The 24,600-nt window shown below is 48.4% G+C and overlaps 1 protein-coding gene across 1 annotated transcript in view; it reads left to right on the top strand.

Moving 5' to 3' along the window:
• LOC138580912 (serine protease 27-like) overlaps nucleotides 1-24,600 on the top strand; it is a 622,848-nt gene that overhangs the window by 354,847 nt on the left and 243,401 nt on the right. The window contains exon 4 of the mRNA XM_069651843.1: nucleotides 19,777-20,060. Within this exon, the coding sequence (XP_069507944.1) occupies nucleotides 19,777-20,060 (284 nt within the window). The remainder of the gene's footprint in view (nucleotides 1-19,776; nucleotides 20,061-24,600) is intronic.

The following is a 24,600-nucleotide window of genomic DNA, read 5'->3' as shown; positions in this document are numbered from 1 at the left end:
GTAACTGGGCTAGTTGGTCAGTCTATGATGTTTCCATGACGCCCAGGTGGATGTTTTAATTGAGGCTTTGCGCTCTGTTACGCTCACGTGGTATCGAAGGGAGCGCCAAATGATACTGGATGGAGGTCTAAGCGCTATCCCGGACCCCTCTCTGCTTGATCATGTGCCAGACATTGGGTAGCGCCTATAACAGGAGAATGGAGGGTTAAGATACTGCTTCTGTGATTGATGGACTCCCACCTCCCTCTGGTCCAAATCCCCTCCCTCGGGGTTATTGCTCACCTAAGGTTTTTGTGCCTTGAACTCTCCGTCCTGCGTCTCTGTGCAGGGGCGCGTGGTTGGTGCGGGCGTTCCGTGGACCTAGTTACTTCACTTGTCCGTGTGCCCTTATGTCAGGTCCCGACAGGCTTTGACTCTGACTCTGCTTGCTGTCTTCCAGGTGAGTTATAATGTCTTTTCTGTCTTTATTCTGTCTCTTTCTTTCCCTCCGTTTTCTCTGTCTTCTCGACGTCTTGCTCCACTACCCTGTCCCCTAATGTTAGGGAGAATTCTCTGTTTAGGCTGAATTTCCCTACCTAGTGAGTCCCCCAGCAGCTTTGCTGGATTTCTGGGGTTTATTTTTTTTCTCCTGCCAAGAGTGAGACTCTTTTACCCTCACTCTTGGGCATGTTGAAGTGTGTTTTCTTGGTTAAACCTTGCGTTGAATGGGCTATGGGGTCTTTTACTCCATAGGGCCTCATGTATTTTTTGGATGTGGGTTACACAGCACCCTCTGTGCCGTAACCCAGGGGTGTCCTAGGGACTCCCCAACATAGACTCCATACCCTGGGACTGACTACTGTCTCCCAGGGCATGTAAAGTCACCAAAGACTTTACTAGTCTTAAATCCTAAACAGAACCAGTACAAACCATCATATTGTGGACGTACTGGCTGGGGCAATTCGATTGCCCCAGGGTCTGTTAGTCGCGGGGGCACGTCTCCGTCCCCCCTGATCAAGTTTTGGCTGGTGGCAGTGGAAACTACTTTTTATATTCGACCGCGAATATTTTCCTATGGGATTTCCCATTGTTTTAGGCTAACACATTTAATTATTTATTTACGGTAGCCTTAAACATACCGCCGGTTTATATATTTATTATTATAACTCCGGTTGGGATTTTTTGCCAAAACTTGATACTAAAATGGCGTTGGCGTTCGCCTCTGTAACTCTGACCCAAAGTGGAGCCCTTTGTCCCACTTTTGGCGGGCTTCTCCACAGAAGCCCTCCAAAGTGGTGCCACTCTGTCTGGGGTACTTAGGAGGGGTGGAGGGGGATTTAGGCACCCTGGACTGAGTTACCTAGGTAACTCAAGTCGCACTCCGTCCTGATTGGCCCAAGTGGTGAGCCGGCCGGCTCACCACTTAGCATGGTTGAGTGACAGTGTTAGGCAGAAACCTGTGCAGTTCCCTTGGGGAACACTGCAAAAGATTTAAGACTACAGGTATAGCAGTAAACCCACTTGGTAGCAGTCTGCACCACCCAGATTTACCTGGTAGCTGTGGCTGAGCAGTCAGACTTCCCTCAAGAAGAGTTAGGCAGTATGCAAAGTATACACAATATGTACTCCGGCACAATAGCACAAGTAAACACTGACCAGAGCTTGGTTTCAAAAGTATATAGTTATTTATTTTTTTTGAACACACAAATTGAAAACACTCTAGCAAAATATAATAAAACACTCCAAACACAGTTATATGGAAAGCAGTCCCAATCCTTATTCCTATCTAGACAACTCTAGGTTAACACCACATAATTAAAACAGAGGTGAGCGCTTAACGTTAGATGACACTCTAGTAGGTTAAAGAAGGGAGGGAAAAAGAGCAGAATTAGGATAACCACGCCACTCTAAGGTCAAGAACGCTTTTGGTAAGCTCAACGAAGCACAAAGTCACAGGTGAGCAAAAGTCACTAAGCAGGGCCCACTCTTAGAGCAGACAGAGCGAAAACGTGCCCAAGATCACACAGTTGGTAGGGATTCAGAGTCTTGCAAAAGAGTTCGGAAAAGAGTTAGAGAGGCTCAGAAAGTGTAGCCAAAGTGTCCCAGGCAATCCCAGGATCGAAAGCCGAGGGCTAAAACTACCCCGTACAGTCGGTGGCAAGGGAAGCCAGGCGGAACACGGTACCTTAACGGGAAGGATCCTCCAGCGGGGGCAGTTGTTCCAGGCAGTGGCAGCAAGGCTCGACGTCGGTCAGGGGAGAAGAAGATCTCGCTGAAGAGCAGAAGAAGAAGGTCGTTGCACTGCCCGGGAAGAAACCAGCCGCGGAGTCCTCCGGTTAAAGGGTTGTACCGACTTTCGCGGTTGGGGTAAAAGTGGTGGGGTTCCGGTTGCCGGGGTGCTTGGCACTGGCAAGGCGGCCACGGGATACCTCGAAGAACGGAAAGAAGGTGAAAACTGGTTGTCCCCACCAGTCAAGGGAAGGAGCCACTCCGTTAAGAGTTCTCCTCGGTCGTCGGGAAAAGTGGTGAGATGGTTCAGCAGGGCTCCACCGGCGGTGTCGTCGTAGCAGATCAGCTCAGCTCGTCCCTCGTTGGATTCTTAGGTCCTGTGGCGACTTCTGAAGTTCCAGTCCCCAAAGCCCTGCTTTTATGCAGCAAACCCCCATTCACCCAGCCTAGCTGTCACTCAACCATGCTAAGTGGTGAGCCGGCCGGCTCACCACTTGGGCCAATCAGGACGGAGTGCGACTTGAGTTACCTAGGTAACTCAGTCCAGGGTGCCTAAATCCCCCTCCACCCCTCCTAAGTACCCCAGACAGAGTGGCACCACTTTGGAGGGCTTCTGTGGAGAAGCCCGCCAAAAGTGGGACAAAGGGCTCCACTTTGGGTCAGAGTTACAGAGGCGAACGCCAACGCCATTTTAGTATCAAGTTTTGGCAAAAAATCCCAACCGGAGTTATAATAATAAATATATAAACCGGCGGTATGTTTAAGGCTACCGTAAATAAATAATTAAATGTGTTAGCCTAAAACAATGGGAAATCCCATAGGAAAATATTCGCGGTCGAATATAAAAAGTAGTTTCCACTGCCACCAGCCAAAACTTGATCAGGGGGGACGGAGACGTGCCCCCGCGACTAACAGACCCTGGGGCAATCGAATTGCCCCAGCCAGTACGTCCACAATATGATGGTTTGTACTGGTTCTGTTCAGGATTTAAGACTAGTAAAGTCTTTGGTGACTTTACATGCCCTGGGAGACAGTAGTCAGTCCCAGGGTATGGAGTCTATGTTGGGGAGTCCCTAGGACACCCCTGGGTTACGGCACAGAGGGTGCTGTGTAACCCACATCCAAAAAATACATGAGGCCCTATGGAGTAAAAGACCCCATAGCCCATTCAACGCAAGGTTTAACCAAGAAAACACACTTCAACATGCCCAAGAGTGAGGGTAAAAGAGTCTCACTCTTGGCAGGAGAAAAAAAATAAACCCCAGAAATCCAGCAAAGCTGCTGGGGGACTCACTAGGTAGGGAAATTCAGCCTAAACAGAGAATTCTCCCTAACACTCGCCCCCCCCAGACTAAGGGACAGGAGGATTTAATCCACTCCTGGATGAACCTCATACCTCTAGTCGATGATATACATCCTAGAGAGTCCATCAGCATTTTGATGGTGACACCCTGACCTGTGCTCAATGGTGAAATCAAACCCTTGCAGGCAGATTGACCATCTCAATAGTTTTGGATTTTCCCCTTTCATTTGCATTAACCATCTCAAGGGTTGGTGGTCAGTCTGAATAACAAAAGTAGAACCATACAAGTATGGCCTAAACTTCTTCAGTGCCCACACAATAGCAAAGCATTCTCTTTCGATAGTTGCCCACCTTGTCTCAGGATCCTTCAGTTTCCTACTGATGAAGCAAATGGGGTGCTCCCTACCCTTCTCATCCAGTTGGCTTAGAACTGCACCTATACCTACATTGGAAGCATCAGTTTGTACAATGAAAGTTTGGTGGTAGTCAGGAGCTCTTAACACTGGAGCTTGGCAAAGAGCTCTCTTCAGTTTTTCAAAGGCCTGATTGCACTCCTCATTCCATTTTACCTTTTTAGGGAATTTGGGAGAGGAGATTACATTCAGTGGAGAAGCTATGGTCCCATAGTTCTCAATGAAATTCCTGTAATACCCAGTGAGGCCTAGGAAAGCTCTCACTTGGGTTTGAGTAGTTGGTGTTGTCCAATTTTGCACAGCTTCAATCTTGCTGAGCAAAGGCCTTATTTCTCCACCTCCTACCTCATGTCCAAGGTAGACCACCTTACTTTGACCAATCTGGCACTTACTGGCTTTGATTGTCAAATGGGCCTGTTCAAGGGCCTGCAACACATGTCCTAGGTGGTTCACATGCTCCCCCCAGGAGTGGCTGAAGACTGCAATGTCATCCAAGTATGCCATGCAGAAATCTTCCATCCCAGCTAGAACTTGGTTCACCATCCTTTGGAATGTGGCAGGTGCATTTTTTAGTCCAAAAGGCATGACCTTAAACTGGTACAAGCCAACGGGGGTTGAAAATGCAGTTTTCTCCTTGGCATGGTCTGTCAGGGCTATTTGCCAATAGCCTGACGTCAGGTCAAATGTGCTGAGGTACTTGGCTGCACCAAGTTTATCCACCAACTCATCTGTCCTGGGCAAAGGGTGGGCATCAGTCTTGGTGACTGCATTTAGAGCTCTATAGTCCACACAGAATCTCAAGTCTTTGGATCCTGCCTTGGGTACTAACACAACTGGGCTAGACCATGGACTAGTAGAGGGCTCTATTACCCCGAGATCAAGCATCTTCTTGACCTCTCCTTTGATGTGGGTTCTGATATGTTCTGACATTCTGTATCCTCTGCTTTTGACTGGCAGACAGTCACCAGTGAGTATCTCATGCTGGCCCCAAGGGGTCAAGCCTGGTGACAGTGAGAACAGGGAGGCAAACTGATTTAACATAGATTTGCACTCCTCTTGTTGCTCAGGTGTCAGGTCTGAAGAGAGATTGACTCCTTCAACTTTTTCATCTAAAGGCACACCTCTGAGGAGATCAGGGAGAGATTCACTCTCTTCTTCCTCTGCAGCTGAAGCTAGAAGCAAGGCTCCTACATCAGGTCTGGAGATGTATGCTTTTAGTCGGTTGGTGTGGAAGACTCTAGGAGCTTCCCTGGGTCTGCCCAGATCCACCAGATAGTTGACCGCTCCAAGTTTTCCCACAATCTTGAAGGGTCCCATCCATTTGTCTTGCAAGGCCCTCTGCCTTGTTGGGAGCATAACTAGAACTAGCTGGTCTTGAGTAAACTCAATCATGTTAGCTTTCTGGTCGTGCCAATGTTTGACCAGAGCTTGACCAGCTTTCAAGTTGTCACTTGCTTCTGCCATCATGTGTGACATTCTCCTCCGGAGACCTATCACATAGTCAGTCACTCGGACTGGCTTGAGGGGAGGAGCACCTTCCAATCCCTCCTTAATCAGGGCCAATGGACCTCTGACTGGATGGCCATAGAGAAGCTCAAAGGGAGAATAACCTACTCCCTCCTGAGGGACTTCTCTATAAGCAAAGAGAAGGCATGGCAGTAGAAGGTCCCACTTTTTCTTAAGGGGTTCTTCTAAAGCACCTATCATGCTCTTCATGGTTCTGTTAAACCTTTCAACCAACCCGTTTGTCTGAGGGTGGTATGCGGTTGAGAACTTGTAGGTAACTCCACAGGTTTTCCACATGGCTTTCATGTAGTGGGACATAAAGTTTGACCCCCTGTCAGAGATTACCTCCTTAGGAAACCCAACCCTGGTAAAAATACCAAGGAGGGCCTTAGCCACAGCCGGAGCTGTAACAGTCCTCATAGGAATTGCCTCAGGGTACCTAGTAGCATGGTCTACTACAACAAGGATAAACCTGTTGCCTGAGGAGGTTGGGGGATCAAGGGGACCAACAATGTCAATCCCTACCCTCTCAAATGGGACTCCCACAACTGGGAGAGGCACTAAAGGTGCCACATTCTTGGAACCAACCTTACCAGAAGTCTGGCAGGTGTGGCAGCTCTTACAATATCTGTCTACTTCAGCCCCCATCTTTGGCCAATAAAAGTAGAGAGAGAGCCTTTCCTTGGTCTTCTTGAAACTCAAGTGACCAGCCAAAGGTATCTCATGGGCTAGTTGTAAGAACTGTTGTCTGTTCTCTTGTGGGACTACAAGGCGTTTGTAGTCTCCAGGTTCAGACTCAGTTGGTTCACTGTAGAAGAGGCCATCTTCCCAGTGTAACCTATACTTCCCAGGCTCTTGCCCATCAGCCTGAGAAGCTGCCTGGTGGCGGAGACCTTCCAGAGTTGGACATTCTCTTTGCCCCTTACGAAAAGCTGCCCTGCTAGGCCCACCTTCTGCCAGTAAAGACTGCAGCTCAGGATGGTCCTCAGGGTCCAAATCTCCAATAAGGTTTGGGCCTCCTTCTAGCTCTTCCTCAGAGTCTAGCTCCACCACACAGGGTTGTACCTCCCTCTCAGCCTCAGCTGGAGGTGGAGTTACAGGTGTAACTTTGGACAACCTAGGGGAAGTCCTTGTTGGAAGCACTGGAGTGCTTGCTGCTGGCTTTTTCCTAGGAGTCTTGGGTTGCCCCTTTGCTCCTGATCTGGTAGTTACTGCAGTAAGTTGCTCCAGTGGGAGAGGAGTGATTTCTGTTATCATCTCCTGAGATAACCCTCGCAGGGTTTTCTCTCTTGCAGGTTTTGTGAGCTCCTGTAAACTTTTGCTAGGTGGTCTGGGGGTATGTGACACAACTCCAAGAGCCTTGAGGTCATTACCCAACAGAACCCTACCTGGCACTTCACATTGTACACTGACAGGTATTTTTACAGCCATATCATTACATTGGATGAGAACTGGTAACTGGGGACACATCTGCACAGGCCCACCAGCTAACTTGGTGAGGCATTTGGGTGCCTTAGCAACATCCTCTGCCTTGAAAAATGATTCATCCACCACAGTTATGCTGGCTCCAGTGTCCCTAATGGCAGGAGTCTCCTGACCATTCACCTGGACACTGTCCTTATAATACTCTTTAGTATTATCTGGGATGGAGTTATAGACATCTAAATTCTGTTGCTCCCACAACCCCAGAGAGACTAAAGAAACACTAGCTGAGACTCCAGTGGGTTCATCAGCTAGTAATAGAAAGTTTCCACTTGCCATATGTACTTCCTCTTCTGGAGCGAAGGCTAAGGAGGCAAGCTGGACCCCTGAAGGTTTACCCTTACATCTGGGATCTCCTTTCACATGGTCAGTAGCCTTACAAACAAAGCATGAGCCAAAGGCTCGCTGGAATGGAGGCTTGGTCTGACCCCCTTCTGGTCTGGGACCAGAAGGTACACTAGCCTGATTCGGTTTCCCTGGTGGCTTACCCTTATAGTTTTGTTTGGGGCCCTCTTTGGAATTTGTAGTATTAGAATTCTCTTTGGAGTCCTTTTTAGGCTGTTTCTCCCCATCCCTCTTCTGAGTTACCCCAGAGTCCTTGTGAGTGGCCCTGTTGGCAACCCACAAGTCAGCAGCCCTAGCTAGCTTCCGGGAATCTAATTCCTTGGAATCAGCCAAGTGTTGTCTGAGCTCAGGAGAGCAGGCATCATAAATAGTCTCCAACATAAACAAATTCTTCATACCTTCATAAGTGTTCACCTTGTAACCCTTAATCCATCCCTCTAAGTTTTTCAACCCTTCACTCACCCAGATAGCCCAAGGGGTACCATCATGCTTTTTGAGGCTCCTAAACCTCTTAAGATACTGGGAAGGGGTCTTCCCAAATCTAGCTATCAAAGCTAGCTTCACACATTCATAGTCCTTCTTATCCTCCTCCCCCATCTCCATTACCACATCAGTTGCAACAGGGGGAAGCCTAGAGAACAACCAGGTGAGTAAGTCATTTCCTGTGATGTTCTGGAGCCCATGATTATATTCAAACAGAGACAACCAATCCAACACATCCAACTTAGGCTCATACATACCAACCAATTCTTTAGGCATCCGGGGTCTTTTAGGACTGGAACTTCTAGATGAGCCAGAGAGAGAAGCATTTTCAACAGATAATTTCTTCACTTCTAAGTCATACTTGAGCTCCATTTCCCTTAGCCTTAGTTCTTTGTCAGTTTGAGCATTAAGTTTCTTATACTCCAATTCTAGTTTCATTTTCTCCAGTTCAAAGTACTGAGGACTAAATGTGGGACCTGGTAAAGGTCCAGTAGGTACAGCAGGTAGAGCAGGCAGAGGCCTAGGGGGGACAGTCACAACAGCCTCACCCTCCTCTTCCGACTCTTCCTCAGAATCATCAACATTTTGCTCCATGTTAATTTCAATACTGTCATCTACAGTTGCTGGAGTGGTAGGTTCCTCTGAACCATCACCCAGACTTTGGTTAGCTAACAATCTTTCAATCAGCTCCATTTTCTTGCCCTTAGTCAGGAGATCCTTATGTTTACAGAGCACTCTTAAACAATCAGCAGTTTTGGCTGCAAGGGACTCTTGACTATAGCTTTCTATAACTGACATGTTAGAGGATTACTTTTACAGTGCTAAGCTTTGTGGTTAGTTGCACTAAGGTATCTAGAGCACAATAAAATGTATACTCAATACAAATCCCACCGCTGTACACCAGTGTTAGGCAGAAACCTGTGCAGTTCCCTTGGGGAACACTGCAAAAGATTTAAGACTACAGGTATACCAGGTAAATCTGGGTGGTGCAGACTGCTACCAAGTGGGTTTACTGCTATACCTGTAGTCTTAAATCTTTTGCAGTGTTCCCCAAGGGAACTGCACAGGTTTCTGCCTAACACCTAAAAATTTTTTATTTTTTTTGTTTTCACAGGGATGGTTGCAATCTCAGAGTTGCAACGCTGATGGCAAAGACCACAGTGAGTTATTGATGTGGAGCATTGCGCTGTTTATTGATGTTAATTGCTAACCTGTGTTCTCTTCTTTTCTTTGTACAGGTTGCAGTGATATTCCGGAGTGATGAGCGATCGACGTGCTGCTTGCCCAGGTACGTGCTTTGTTAATGCTGACCTTGTTCCTTCTCCCTTGTAGGTTGCAGTGAAACCCGGAGATGGGCGAGGTAAGAGAAGCGCAGGGTGCTGCCAGGACCCACTGCTTGCCCAGGTAAGAATTGTTAGTAATGCTGTCGGTGTTTCTTTACCTTTGCAGGTTATTAATGGAATCCGGATCTAGGGCTTCAGAATCGGGCCACCAGAGAAGCAGATGAGCAGGAGCTGGACATGGTGAGCGTTACGCTGCAGGAGAGCACAATAACGCAAAGCGTGTTCTGCTGTTTGGGTGTGGTTTAAATAGCCTGGGCAAAGTAGTTCCAGGCCAAGTAGTTCCAGGCCCAGCCTCACCCAAAACACTGTGTGAAGGGCTTTAGCCCCACTGCTGCCAGGGGGCTCTTATACCTGAGGTGGTCAGGGGCATGGATCGTGACACTCTCCTCTTAAAGCTCTTATTGTAATAACAATAGTTTCAGCTTTATAGGTAGCGCTTTCAGCTATGTCAACAATGTCACGTAAGCACAATATAAAAATAGTCCAAGAACTCAGGAATGTCGCTTAATTCAATCATGCAGGTTGCTGTCACACTGCCTTCCGATTTGGAGCAGTTATGCGATTTTTCTTACAGGTTCTTCCTAACTTCTGTTCCAGAGAATGTATTGAGAGGGCCTTTCTGCCAGGTATCCGCCTGAGGTACAACTGAAGAGAAACATGGGTTGCATTTCTCCATCAGTTAAGGAAGGAGGCAATAAACAGTTAATGCTTGGATTACTTACCTGTAATCTTCGGCAGTACTGTGATGAGGAAGAGTAGGACTGGGAGTAATGAAGATTACTGGTAAATAATCTGTGCATTACCTCCACAATCCTCTTTCTTGTCCCAGTGCTCACCTATTAGGCATACCCAAGCCAACAAACGGAAGAGCCCATGAAACAGGAAGTCAGTTCAGCAGTAATGCAAAAACTCCCAGTTTATTTGAGCAAATAATCCAACAACATTACAGCTATGCCACAGACAGTACCCCAAGCCCAAATGAACCATCCCTAGGGTGACCCACATTCAGGTTCTGATGTGTAATAAAGGTATTGGGAACTGCCTAAGTAGTGGCCCTGCAAATCTCCTTAAAAGGAACCCCCTGTGCATCCGCCCAGGAGGCTGCCACGTCCCTGGCAGACTGACCCTGACTACCCAAAGGAACAGGAAGACCAGCTGCCAGGTAAGTCATTGTAAACACTCTCTGAATCCACCAACTAATGGACACAACATAAGCTTTCCTCCCCACCCCAGCAGCAAACGTCACCAAAGGCTATCAGAATGTCTAATAGCAGCCGTCCTGGCCAAGTAGTCCTTGACTACTACCCTCCAAACATCCAAGGAGTGTCAAGCCACCGGGAGTCAGGAAAAAACGCAGGATGGACTACCTCTTGAGACTATTGAAACTTTGAGGCCACTTTAGGCAAACATTGGGGATCACATCTCAGCACAAGACAGTCAGGAAGGATAGGCAAAAAGGGGGGGTGACAAAGGAGGGCCAAATTTCACCCTAACAACGCCCTGAACCAAAACGCACTCTTAAGTGTAAGATGTTTAACATCTACAGAGCCGAGGAGTTCATACACATCAGATTGGAGGAAACGCGAAACCAATGGAAGGTCCCAAGCAGGCGAACCTGAACCCATGGGGGACAGAGAAGGAGCCAAACTCTTACGGAAATGGCCCACCAGATCCAGATCCAAAAATAGAACACCAGAACATTCAAAAAGGGTCTTCAAAGCAGCCCATTGAGCTCGTAGAGTAGAAACCGCCAAACCTTTGTCAAACCTGTAAGAACTGCAACACCCCTGGTATCCCACCACCATCAGGAGAAACTTCAGCAACCACACACCAGTGAAGAAAATAGGCCCAATGCCCATCATAGGCCTTAAGCTTTCTTGGCCTATTAGAGTGGAGAATGACTTCCACCACAGGGGAAGAACACCCCAAGGTTAATAATCTTGCCCTTTCAGGAGCCAGGCAGACCAATTGATCATAGGCAACCCCTGCCGCTGACTCTCCCCCTCTCCCCCCGAAGTGGATAAGGCCAGTTGGGAATCCTCCACACATCTTGGACCCTGAGATCCAGGAGAGATGGGAACCACCCTCTGCAGGGCCAAAAGAGAACCACCAAAATCACCAGAGACAAGCTTTTGCGAATTTTCTGAACCACTGTGGGAAGGAGAGCCAGAGGAGGGAAGGCACAAAGACCACCCTGAGCTCATTCCATATTCTATGCATACACCCCCCATGACCCATTCACTGGAAAGCGGGAGCAAAATCTGGGAACCTTTGCCGAGGAGGAGGGCTCAAACAGATCCAATACTGGCGTCCCAAAATGGCAACACATCTTTAGAAAAACCAAGTCCGACAGAACCAACTCAGGGGAGTCCAGAAACACTCTGCTGAGATGATCCGCAAAAGCCTTCTCCAACCCCCGAATGTGGGAAGGGAAGCCTCTCTCATCCACCACCCCTACTCCACCCCTAAACTGCGGGAGATAGGAACTGGATGAGTGAAGGACTAGAGAGAAGGGGACCAATGCGGAAGGAGATATACCACCAGTGGCCGAAGATTAAGACAGGCCCAGGGAACCAGAAACACACAAGAAGCCAAGTGACCCTGCACCACCAGAAGGTCTCGCCGATGTCCACCGGTGGTGAAGGACCTGCGACAAGAGAGACTGAAGCTGGAGAGCCCTAGCCAGAGGAAGAAGGAATGTCCCACTTTTGGTGCAGAACCTGGCCACTATGAAGGCAAAGTCCTGGGATGGAGACAGCTGAGACTTGTTCCAGTTTATCAGGAAGCCCCAGTCTTGCATCGTCTGACAGACCCGGAGAAGATGGGATAGCAGAGTTGGCCGGCGATCTGCCTTGAGTAACCAATCATCCAAATAAGGGAACAGCTGGATCCCGTGAAGATGAAGGTGGGCCACCAATGGAGCAACCAGCTTTATAAAAACCCTCAGAGCAGACTTCAAGACAAAGGGAAGGACATGGAATTGATAATGGACCCCCTTCACTGAGAACCGGAGGAATCAGAGATAAGAAGAATAAATGGGGATTTGATAGTAAGCATCCTGGAGATATAATGAAACCAACCAATCGCCCCATCTGACCACGGGAATGATCTTCAGCAAGGTCTCCATCACAAACCGGACACTTCGCACAAACTTGTTGAGCTGTTTCAGATCCAAAATCAGCTGAAACTTCCCCGCAGGTTTCGAGACCAGGAAAACTCCAGAGTAGAAGCTGAGGCCCTCTAGATTCACAGAGGATGCAGAATGGCCCTCTTAGTGAGAAGCTCGGAAATGGCTGACGTCATAGCCACCCTCTTGGCCAGGTCCCTAGGCAGAGTAGTTGTGATCCTGAATAGCTGATGAGGAGGAGACACAGTCTATCTGATAACCTTCCTGAACCGTATGGTGGGTCAAGGCATCGGAAGACCACCTTTCCCATACCGGAAGAAACTGCCAGAGCCAACCTCCCACTGTACCACTGTAACTATCAGGACTTCAAATGACCGTTGGAAGGCTTCAGACCCCCAGGACAAGAACGAAAGCCTCTTGAACAATGAACAGTGTTGGACCTGGTACCAGATCCTCGACCTTTAGGAAAGGGCCCTGATGAGTGTCTACCGTGAGGGGTCAGCTTCCGCCTCGGCCAGTCTGCATGTTTATTCGCCTGGGAGACCTGATGTACCTTGTCCTCCACGGAGTCTCCAAAAAGCTTGGGACCGAAAAATGAAAGCTTTAGATTGGCATCTTCCTGGGAGGAGTTTGATTTCCAATCTCGTAGGTGAAGATGCCTTGTGCAGAAATGCATGCTCCCATGGCCATAGAGGTTCCCCTTACTCCGTCATTGGAGAGCTCTGAGAGAAGCTGCACCTGCCTTTGCATGTCCGACAATATTGGAGCACAGTCTGAACACTCGTCCATTGCCTTGCGCAGAAGCCGAAACCGCCTGAGCGCAGTCTCTGCTGTATAGAAACCATGGATACTAGAGCGCAGTGCCAGATGAGATCCAAAGTGAGCCTTCTTCAACGAAGAGTTGACCTTATGGTCCACCGGGCCACGGAGAGCTGCTTCTTCAGCTGCCATGGAAGAGCGACCCACCAAACTTGCTAAGATGTCATCCACACAACTGGAGTCTGGAAGGAACTCCTCTGACCCCTTCATTGGGTAGAGGCGACTTATAAACCGAGGCATATGGGCCTCATTACACGGATGGCGTTAGGGATTTACCGGTACCGGTAAAATACCGGTACCGGTAAATCCCTACCGCCTTACTACGAGGTCCCTTTGCGGGTTGGGGGATTTAACGCCTGCTTTTTGCAGGCGTTAAAATCCAACCCGCTAAGGGACCTCGGAGCTAATTACGGCACCGCAAAATTGCGGTGCCGTAATTAGCGCCTTCCCCATTCCCATAGAGCCCTATGGGGCAGAAATGGGAATGGGGAAGGGCAATGGCGGAAGGGGGATTTACCGCCCCTCCAACCTTGGAATGGGGCGGTAAATCCCCTTTCCGCCAAGGCGGTGCCGGTATTTTACCGGCATGAGCCATGGCGCTAATAGCGCCATGGCTCACCGCCTACCGGGTAATGAGGCCCATAGTCTTTCCATTCCCTCAAAACTTTGTCCTTGATATCCGAAATCGGGGGAAGGCCTATTTTCGGTGTGTGCTTGTACTGTTTTATCTTGGGATCTGAGGGTCCTTCCCCGGAGACGGGGTCCGGTGTGTGCTTGTACTGTTTTATCTTGGGATCTAAGGGTCCTTCCCCGGAGACGGGGTCCGAAAATTCCATGGCATCCCACACTTGAGAAATAACTACGTCCATCTCCTCTCCGGATAAATACTTTCCTTCTGCCTCCTCATCAAATTCCGACCCTCAAGAGGAACCAACTGAAGCCGTAGAGGGAGAACAAGACAGAGAGGAGGATGAGGAATAGGAAGAAGGGCCAAGATCCTGTTTGCACTTGCCCTTAACCCCTCTTGTTCTGCAATTGACTGTTTTATCAGAGCCTTGATATCATTCTGAGAAAGGAAGAACTTCAGCTCCACAGGCTTCTTGTGCCTTTTCCCCTTGGCAAAACGTTGTACTGGACTAGGGGAAGACGCTGGAGAGCCCATATGCCTAGGTTTTGCAGTGTGTTCACCCATCGCAACGCCCAGCACAGGACAGAGACCCACTGCCACAGAAACAAAACGACTGTGTGGGAAAAAGCTGTTAAAACGGAAAACTTCCCACCAGGAAGCAGGTCCCACCCCCGCCTGCACAGGCTAGCAAGCCAAACACTGCCCAGAAGGCTCAGGAGGGCAAACACAGAAGCCCCACACCCTTCAATGGGAAACAAAACGCACGCAAGGAACGGGAGCTCTTCATGCCGCGGCCACCAAAACACCAGCATGCCTAGAGAACAACACTGCAGCCGCCAGGTACTGCTTCACCCGTCCCCCGGCTTGCAATGTGGGATCCCGATGTCGGCCGCAACTGCTCCAGACAGCAACCAGGACCCCAAGCCCCACAGGGGATTTTGGACATTGCGCCAATTCACTCAGCCGGGCCCCAAGCCCCACAGGAGGCCCAGTCGCCCCTTACCTCACTGTGACACCGTCGCCGCCCAACAGGAGACCGTAGCACAGAGGATCCGCTACATTGTCCTCCATAGCCCCGCTCGGGAAGCCATCAATTCCTGTCGCAGATAGGAAAAAAGAACTGGTGTATGATGGATAAGTAGGAGGTTATACCTCCGGGAAAGAAAAAAAAAGTTCCTGAGAGGGAGGCAAAGCCTCACAGAAGAGTACTGGGACGAGGAAGAGGGACATGGAGGTAATAAAAGTTAACTAAATTAAAATTACCTCCAGTGTAATGTCGCGCTCCCGGGTCACTGGAGCGGGACACAGTTACCAGGATCACCAGGGCACAGTATTAGGCACGAGCACGCAGCAAAGCTGACCGTAGGGGGAACCATGCAGCATCTAGTTCACCAGGCTGCACACCAGTGCTGGGGACACCCAGCAGACCTCAGCCTCGGCTCTGTGGGCACACAGGCCAGGGTTGAAACACAGGCCGTGGTCACACGGCAGACAGGCACGCCAAAAATGACACATAACCAGGAGTTGCTGCTAACTGGGTCTCCACTGCAGTGTCCTCACGTGCCTGCGGAGGCTCCTTTGATTAACACGAGTCATGACTCGTTTCCTTAAAGGGATTACACGCCCCCAGTTAAAGGGGCGACACACAACATCCAGTTTAGCCCTTTTCCAAATTAAATCCAGAAAGGCACACAGTCACCCATTTAATGCAACAGACACAGAAAGTGGCCTTAAGTGAGGAAGCTTTTCAAATCAAAACTGTGCAGATATCCAGTCGCTAATCCTTAGTGGTACATGTCCGAATCAGTTATTTAATCTACCTGATTAAAACATCTCAGTAAATTAGCATTCATACTTAGCAGCATTCGGTTTTGCAGCTGCATGTATGCCAGCTCTCCACACGCCTAGCCAAGCCCAGCTTGCTGACTGGATGAAATTATAGAATAAATCCTTGACACAGCATTTCACTAAGCATTGAAGTCCTGGATTATTCTCCCACCAATGTTCTGTATTGGGAAAACCTTCATGGTTCCCCCCCATTGACATCAATGGAACCGCTAACATTTTGCTGTTCAATTGCTGAGCTGACTTTTTGGAGGTAAGTAAAGCCCTTTTGCTTTACTTTCCTTGCCTAGCTCATTTTTTTTGGGTGTACTAGTTAGTCCCTAAGACTGCCAGTGCAGGGGGCCGCTGTCTCCCTCTTGTAACATTCCGTGTTTGTGTTAAGCTGCTTTCACACATCACCTTCAAGTGAAGTGTGGCAGAGGTAGTTTGTGTACCTTTTCCTTTTAGTAAAATGTTTGTTACTTTCACAGGGTGTTCAGGACAACCTGGTGTCAGTGGATAGTGTTTTTCGTTTTTTATGTGTACACCTTTGCCATTTACTGCACAATGCTTTTTTGAGAACAGTATAGTCAAAATGGCTGTGCCGGATGTTTTTCATCCTGTTTTTTTCTCCACCTTGTCCTTTAGCTTTCTTTCTGACCTCTCAGGTCAAGAAAAAACATATTTGGAAAGCCCTTCCCCAGGCAAAGCGACAGTGTGAGAATCAAGCCGTATATTGGGGCCAGGACTTTGTTCTAAACCCACACCCTGGCAAGGGATATGTATGTTGCTAGGCAGATTTCAGTCAAGAGTCTGTCCACGACTGGACAGCCCTTGCCAACTTGACTTGTGCAGATCCTTCCCTTTTGGGAACTGGTGAGACCCGGACTTGAACTTAGGATAACATTAAACTATTGCTGCCATTCATCGGATTGTCGATGGAGCCAAGACTACTAAAAAGAGCTTCAACCTGAGGAAGAGCCGTGAATTGCCCTTGAAGACTTCTAGCATTGCCTACACCATTCAATTCCCGGCAAAGCCCTGTCTTGCTGGACCAAGATCCTGAAGACACCTGTCAGTGCTTTTACACATGGGCTGGTGGGATCAACCAGTCCAGAGCCCTGCATGCAGGTTCTACACAGGCAAGCGTTCAAAAGTGTCCCGGGACCATCCTGTGGGCGGAACAACTCTGTGCAGGGCATCTGCTTTGAACCTGTCACCGTCCCCAGGTTTTGCAGTGGAACTCTGCAGGTCTCCAGTTTGTGGCCCAAGAATCGTCCTCTTGCAGCTGCTGCTTTCCAACTTGAAGAGGGCCCCTCTACAAGCAGTTTCTTTGTCTACACAACATGACTAACCTGCCACAACTTGAGTGTGTGATCTTCACTGGTGCCAGCTTCCATTGTGTCCTGGTGGTCTCCTGTCATTGTGGGACTCATGGTGGTCTGCATCTCGAACTGCCTCGACTGTCTAGCTGCACACCACCAGCAACCATAATGGTGGTTTCTATTGGAATTGGCATAAGGGGGATGAGTATGCCTGGCTGTTTCGACGTCCCACCCGGCTTGGGGTTGTATGGGCGCAAAGTGTCGCCCTTACCTTTTCCTTGCCTGGTCATGATCTGTGTGGTTCTGACCATGGATAACACCCCTTTCCTCACCCTGGGCTTCCCCTAGAGTGGTGGAATTGGGAGAGACCCTTATTTGTTGGTACTTGCCTTGGTTCTTACCTCCATTGCAAATTTGACTTACCTGTTAGCTTTGTCAAACTTGTATTTCCACCTCTAAAGACTCCTGACTCCCTACAATGTTTTCTTTAAGGGACCTGTGACTCTTAAGGGCAGCGCAGTATTTCCATTGCTTTCTCAATACGTACCTTGCATTTCAACTGTTTCTGAATTATTTACCTGTTTTATTTGCTTTACTGCACACAGTTTTCTTATGCTTTTTAATTGGACCATCTCCAACTGTTTTAAAAGTAAAGTGTTGGTGTTTATTTGTGAGCACACTCATGGTAAATGCAAATCTATGTAGAAAGTTAGTTTGATAGTATTACTTACCTGTTATTTTCATTGCAGAGTGTGTTCAGCCCTTATAGTGTACTTTTATAGTTCACAGTCTAACTTGATTAGAGGGCTCTGTGTGTGTCTCATTATACCATTACACTACCCCCACAATACCTGAAGTCTAAGCTGTACTGCTGTACCATCTACCTTGATTGAGTTTGGTGAGACCCAAGTGTCTTTGCCCTGTTTACTACAATAGGGTGGTGTGATGAATCACAGAAATGCGTCCCTTCTTCCCAAGGGGGAGTCCCCCACCCCCTTGTGACGCTAGGGATGTGAGCAAGTTCTGCACACCCTCCTAAGGGGTCGATGCAAATGGGACTTCACAGGGAGAGACTCCCCTTTGTAGACAAGGAATCCCTGTTCCTGTGAGGAACTCCCTAGAAAACCTCCCAACCACAATTCTTCAAGTCTATACAATAAAGAAGTATGTGAAGAAATGGCCAGCATGTGTTATTGTCAGTCATAAAATATAAGTAACTCTGAAAGGGACAAAGTCTCCAATTACTGGTACGAGGAGACTGACCTATGTAGGGAAAGAAAATGGGAAACAAACATAGAGAAAGCACTATGAACCTTTGCAGGGGAGTCCCACTAATATGCATATGCAGTATATTGGAGGGAAGGAGATTGGAGATTGAGCGAGGAAATCAGCGAGTTACGAAACGGCTCTCCTGCTTACACCGAAGAGAGACTGGATGCGCGATGTCCTGTGGCCACGAGAAATCAAACCGCTGAGACAGATGCGTTGCGGCTGAGAAGCAAAGAGGATAGAGAAACCAAGTCAGACGCAAAGCGCCCGAATCCAGAGAGAGAGCGAGACAGCAGAGTGGTGACATGCCCACAACCGATTCTTGGTGGAACGCGGGTCCCTATAACGGCTATACCTCTACGCTACAACAAACGCAGAACCTACCTGTCAATGATGTACAGAAAAGGCAACCTGTGCAGCAACATAAAGAGAAAGGAATAGAAGGTGCAAGAGAAGCTAGCCTGATAAACCAGAGAGAGGGCTTCACATGAGCGATAAACCCAGTGACCTTATCCCTGACAACTACAAGTAACAGGGAAAACGGGACACCTGGACAGGGGATGGAAAATCATTATTGGAATGCTCAAACTCTTCCCAGTCAAAATAGTATATTGACTCACAGAAATGTGAATGAGAATCCATATTGGAATGCTCATAGTCAATATAAAATATTGACTCACAGAGAAGGGAATGATAATCATTGTGGGAGTGCATATGCTCATCCAGTCAGGGAGAAATAAATAACAACCTGCAAGATAAAAGATTAGTTAAACAGGAACAACAGAACAAAAAAGAAAAGCCGAAGCTAAGGCTAAAATAAAAGAGAAGAATAAAGACCAGTTTCAATGAGAAACTGTACATTACATATCAAGGATCATAGAGTCAGAAGGGGGAGTTGCAAAATTGGCCTACTTTACCTTTAAAAGATAGAAGAATAAATACAAACAAAACAAGTCAAGAGAGGAACAAGAAAGGAACAAAACTTTGCTATCAAAAGGAGGAGACATAGATGTTGAATAGTTAATTAAGAAGCTGTACAAACTGATGAAAGTGGTCAACAAAGAACTACTTGAAGATAGTCTAATGAACTGAACCTCGTGTCATCAGGAGAAGGGATCTTTCTCCTGTCCTTAGTTGTTACAATAGTGGTTTGGTCAGAAAGTGTTAGTTTGGACAGTGGGCATATTCTGTTAAGACTTTCACTGGCAACGGATGAGCACCTTATTTTTGTTAGGTAGGGAAACCCCATAGGATAGGGAAAGATAGGCATTTTATCCTTTGTTTCAAAAACGTGTCAGTGATATGGAATTTCAGAGTCTACATCTTTCTTCTAACTCACAACAGTGGTGTCTGGGAACCGTTACCCAGGGCTGGTTCTAAGACTACACCTAAACATCTATAATTCATGCCTTGAAACACTTGTGTATAGGCGCTTTATAAATGCCATATCATATCATTGAATAGAAATGCTTTAACTCTTGGAGTTAAGTCTTTCAGCTCGCCAAAAATCCCTGCTCTTCCATGGTGAAGAAAGGAAATAATCATTTGGAGTTGTGGGTACACAAGGAAACAGTAGGAATCATATTCTGGTTGGAAGAGAACCCTCATTTATGATGCAAAATGATGTTCCCGTTCACTGCTTTGTTTATTCACCATTTTAATTCTGTCTCCTTTTTTGTTATTCATGTTCTTCTTTTCCAGTGGATATTCAATCTTTCAATACTCTGTCTGTATGGGAATACATCAACTGGCTGGCACCAACTTGCATTCAGTCTGCGCTGATCTGAGCCGGATAATTCTTCACCCATACTACAGTGCCGCTGGCGGCCCCGGAGATATCATGCTTCTGAAACTAGAACCTAGGATTGGCTTTAACAAATTCATCTTGCCTGTCTGCCTTCCACAATCCTTTGCTAACTTTCCGACTGGAATGAATTGCTGGTCCACTGGCTGGGGAAGGATCTACTCTTCTGCTACAGCATCCGGTAGGTAACCAATGATGTTGAGATCCAGGTTGACTAGGCCATGATGCTTAAGTTAATGAAACAGCAGGATTTTGAGCCTTACTCTATCCTCTTTGGACGATCCTTGTTTAATCAAATTAGTTGGTCATTAATTGGTAATGAAGGCAGATTGGGTATACTAACCTTGTAGACCACTGGACATGTGTTTAAATTCTAGACGAGCAAACTAAGTTAATCCTTTCAAGGTCAATAATATGAGCGAAATTGAGTGTGGTAAGAAAAGCGAGTACTTAGCATTCAAGAGATGTTATTTATGGAGCAGACCCTCAAAACCTTTCTTTGGCCCAAGTGAAGAGATGTTCTTGCACACCCCCTCACTTTCACCAAAAAAAGGCACACCCCAATTCATAATAGAAATTGGATCAAGCTCATCTTATATGTTCTCATTCTTGAGAATCTGCCCCTATGTATTTATTTATTTGCCAGCTTATTGTGTTTTCATAGTTTGCAAGTTGCTTTATGGATTATTATTCTCTTAAAAACCCTCCGTTACATGCACACTTTGATATTGATCTCTTTAGTAACAAGCATTGGCAATGCCAACAGTTTGGGCTTTTGTGAGCATCTAATAGCAGTGCCTGTGAAATGGACAATACTTATACACGTGGTCAATCAATGGGTGAGCAAATAACCAAACACTGACAAGCTTTGATACGTCTCCGACATACGGTTCTCACATAAACCGAAGAGATGCAACAAAATGCACCAAAACGGAGGCGCCGCAAATTCAAATAATCAATTCTGGGCCCTTCTTGGCTGCAAGATAAGCTAGCAACCAAAAGAGCGTTTGCCGCTGTGCCAGAAGAATAGAATACGTTTCAGCTCTCCTCCACAAAAAATGAAATAGAAATATCCCGAAACGTCATGGTCCTAATTCTGGTCATTCACAGATGGATGAAATCCTGATTCCACCTCAAAGGGATTCAAACATGTGACCTATAGATTGCATTCTGTGCGCAGTCAGCAGCATTAACTCAACCCAGCCATTCTTCCTAGCTAGCAAAAGTACACAAATATGAACATGCATCAACTGTGATAAGATTTTAACAGGACCTCAGTATAAAGAACACATATGAGGACACATATTACTTATATAAATCTAGTGGCTGAAAGAACCGTTGGTTAAGATATTTTGATTACACCAACTGCACCTCTATATGAACAACTATGCTATTCACTTTTTAACGGTGCCTTGAAGTAACACTGGCAGGCCATATACAACACAAAGTTTGATGATGCTGCATGACAGAGATAGCTCAAAAAGATCCCAGGAGCATGTGCTTTTGGCAGGGAGGGGAAAGTTGTGGATGGGAATGACCATAGCCATTGTGATGACTATGGGAGGTCAATGTATGGGTAAACAAAGTACCCACAATATATGTGTCCAGACCAGCAATGCACCTGATTTTGAAGCAGCCTCAAAAAAGCTTCTATGTACATTTTGACAGGTTATTATGCAAAGAAATGTATGGTCAAGTAAAATCGAGGTGAGACAAAATCACTTGTCTTTTACATGGGTTATAATAGGGTTAAAACCCCAAATATGGAGGATTCCAAGATGGCGGCCGCGGCAAGGAGACGTGCGTAGAGTTCTCTCCTGCCGGGCCACGACTTTAAAGCACTTACCTGAAGCATTGGGGCATAAGAATCAAGATATTACCAGCCAGCAACTCCAGCGATAAAACATTCCGCAGTGGAGCAGCGTGAGGCAAGGAAGGGCACACCCACCACTGGAGCCTCAGCGCGGGTTGGCACCATTACAGCACTGGGCTAGACGCGGACCCCATCGGCGGACCGGGTGGTTCTGAGTGGAGTGCGACAGTTGATCGTAGGGTCATCCACCTCAGGAGAAGCTCCGCAGCGCCTAGTTGCTGGCAGAGGAGCAGCCAATTGCAATGGGGTGCGGAGAAGACGCAGAGGAGTAGTCTGCAGCGAGAGGCTCCACTGGGAAGACGGGGCCGCCGAGCTGAATGACACTCGGTGGGGGGGCCCGCAGTCACAGAGGGGCCTGGAGAGGCATGCAGGACGATCGCTTGGAAAGGATACGAAGCAGACACTGAGGGAGCGCGGGCCGCCCATCGGAGCGGGTGTCATCCGGAACGAAAGGCAGCAGTGGCGGGGCTAGCACACCACTATGCGGGCGGCCCAGCCGGACCACAGGAGCAGTCCATTTGAGAGAAGGTGAGGAGGTCGGACCGCTCCCCAGGAGGATCGCTCACGCGGGTCACGGGGAGATCCACTGGAGAGTTGGCCCCCCGGGACACTAGAAGGCACACCGGCCCCCAGGAAGTAGACCTGAGCGGGGCTCCTATCACTAGCAAGCGCAGCGGGCTGAGCGAGGGGGACCAGCCACACAGCCACAGAAGAGCGGGCAGGCCCCAGCCTGCAGCACGGGCCCAGTAGTGGGCACGGATACCCCCAGCAAGGGGGAGGCCACCCCCCCTGGAGGACACCAGAGCAGAAGGGAGAGGTCCTCCAGATAGAGTATTGGAGAACGAACAACCCCATACAGACGGGGACAGTACCTCCTGAACCAGTGGGGGATACATCAAGACCCGGGGGGGCACACAAGCCCGCTTCCACAAAAGGCAAAGAGCATGGCCAAACTCACCCCAGTAGGATACAGCGACAGGACACTTAGATTGTAGAGGAATTAAGTGACGGTGACCCTCACAGAGCAATTAGGAGCACCCTTCTAGTCACTGGACCGTGAGCCTGCTCCTCATTTCCCCTAGTGGGATAACAGAAGCCCAAGGGGCCAGATCAAGGTAAGGCCCATGAAGGAACCAGCGGCACCCGGGAAATATCATTCGGGGGCGGATGGGTCAACCCGAGAAGAAAAGGAGCAGCAGAACTGATACACCCCTGGGGGGCCCAATCAAGAGATGGGGCACCAGACCACGCAGGAGCAAAATCTAAGGACACTCCACCGGGGCAAGGCAGGGGTGCCGAGACGACCCTCCTCCCCACTGATAGCAAGCAAGCGCGGTGCGGAACTGAAGGGCACCAACAAGGAAGGCCCTGGGACACAGGACTCCCTGTGGGGTCTCCAATCAGGCACCAGCAAAAGCGAACCCCCCCGTGGGGCTGGTCGAGGGGAGGGTTGATCGACAGGATGTCAAAAACATAAGGGAAAGGGTGGATATCAGGCTCCCAACCACAGACATCTAAGCAGGAAGCCAGCTTGGTACACATGTGGGCGGCGGACAATACAGTTCATACAAGAGGAAAGGTAACAGTCGAGGTGCTTGAAGATCACTCGCAACCCTCCTCACAGGTGACACAGGCCTCGAACGAGAACACGCAATCGTGGTTTAGGGAATTACAAGACAAGTTCAGGTCTACGGTGCAAGAACAATTTACAACGTTGAGAGAGGACATGAAGCAGCTGGTGCAGGAACTACAAATAGATGTAGAAAAGCTAGAAGAGCAAACAGACACGCTGGAGAGAATAGTCCGAAATGCGGAGGAGGAAGCACAACAGCACAAGGAGACGCAAGAGCATTTGGTGCGACTCACCCATAACGTGGAGCTGCAGTGCGAGGACCTTGAAAATAGGTCACGTAGAGCGAATATCCGCATAAGAAATATGGTGGAGATGGTGGAAGATAAAGACCTCAAAATGGTGGTGCAGGAAGTCTTCAGAGATATCTTGGCAGCGGAAGAGGCGGAAGAAATCAAAATAGACATGCATTGGGTGGGCCCCAAGTGAACGGGAGAACCGGGGTAACGCCCAAGAGACGTGCTGGTGGCAATGTCATCCTCAGGCCAATCTCCTCCTCTTTGATAGGCGCTTCCCTTGCCTCATCAATTTCCTCTCATCTCCTGCTGTCCCCTGCTCTCCCCCCTTGGCTACCTTGCCCTCTCTCTCCTCCTCCTCTGCCCCTCCTAGGGCTCTTTCTCCTCCGCAGGGCGTACCTCTGATCTGTACCCCTCCCCGGAAGGTCTTTAAGGCTGTCAACCTTCTTCATATTGCCACTCTCAACTCTCGCTCTGCCGTCAAACACTCCTCTGACATCTGCCACCTCCTTGAAGAACTAGACTTTGATGTCCTTGGTCTTACTGAGACATGGCTCACGGCCAGCTCTGTTACGAGCTTTGACACTCTCCTCTCTGATGGCTACAAGATCCTCTCAGCACCCAGATCCTCCTTGTCCGGTGGGGAGTAGCCCTGATCTTTCCCGAGTGGATTCTTGCATCTAACATTCCCACTCAGACCTACTTCTCTTTTGAATGCCTTGTCTGTAGGCTTTCTCTCTCACCTACCCATTCTCTTACCGTGGTTACCATCTACCGGCCTCCTGGTCAAATCACCTCATTTCTCTCTGAGTGGGCAGACCCCTCCTCCTCCCTCCTGGCCTCTACCACTCAACTCCTCCTCCTCGGTGACCTAAATATACATTTAGACTCTCCTTGCTCCTCCTCTGTACTTTTCCGTGACCTCTGTGACTCCCTCTCCCTGTCCATCCTCCCCTCTGGCCCGACTCACTCTGCAGGGCAC

Source organism: Ambystoma mexicanum, chromosome 3p (genome assembly GCF_040938575.1).
Source record: "Ambystoma mexicanum isolate Mex_15411 chromosome 3p, UKY_AmexF1_1, whole genome shotgun sequence".
Classification (NCBI taxonomy): Eukaryota; Metazoa; Chordata; class Amphibia; order Caudata; family Ambystomatidae; genus Ambystoma; species Ambystoma mexicanum.
Note: the sequence above shows the minus strand (reverse complement) of the source record. Positions and strands in the feature narration are given on the sequence as shown.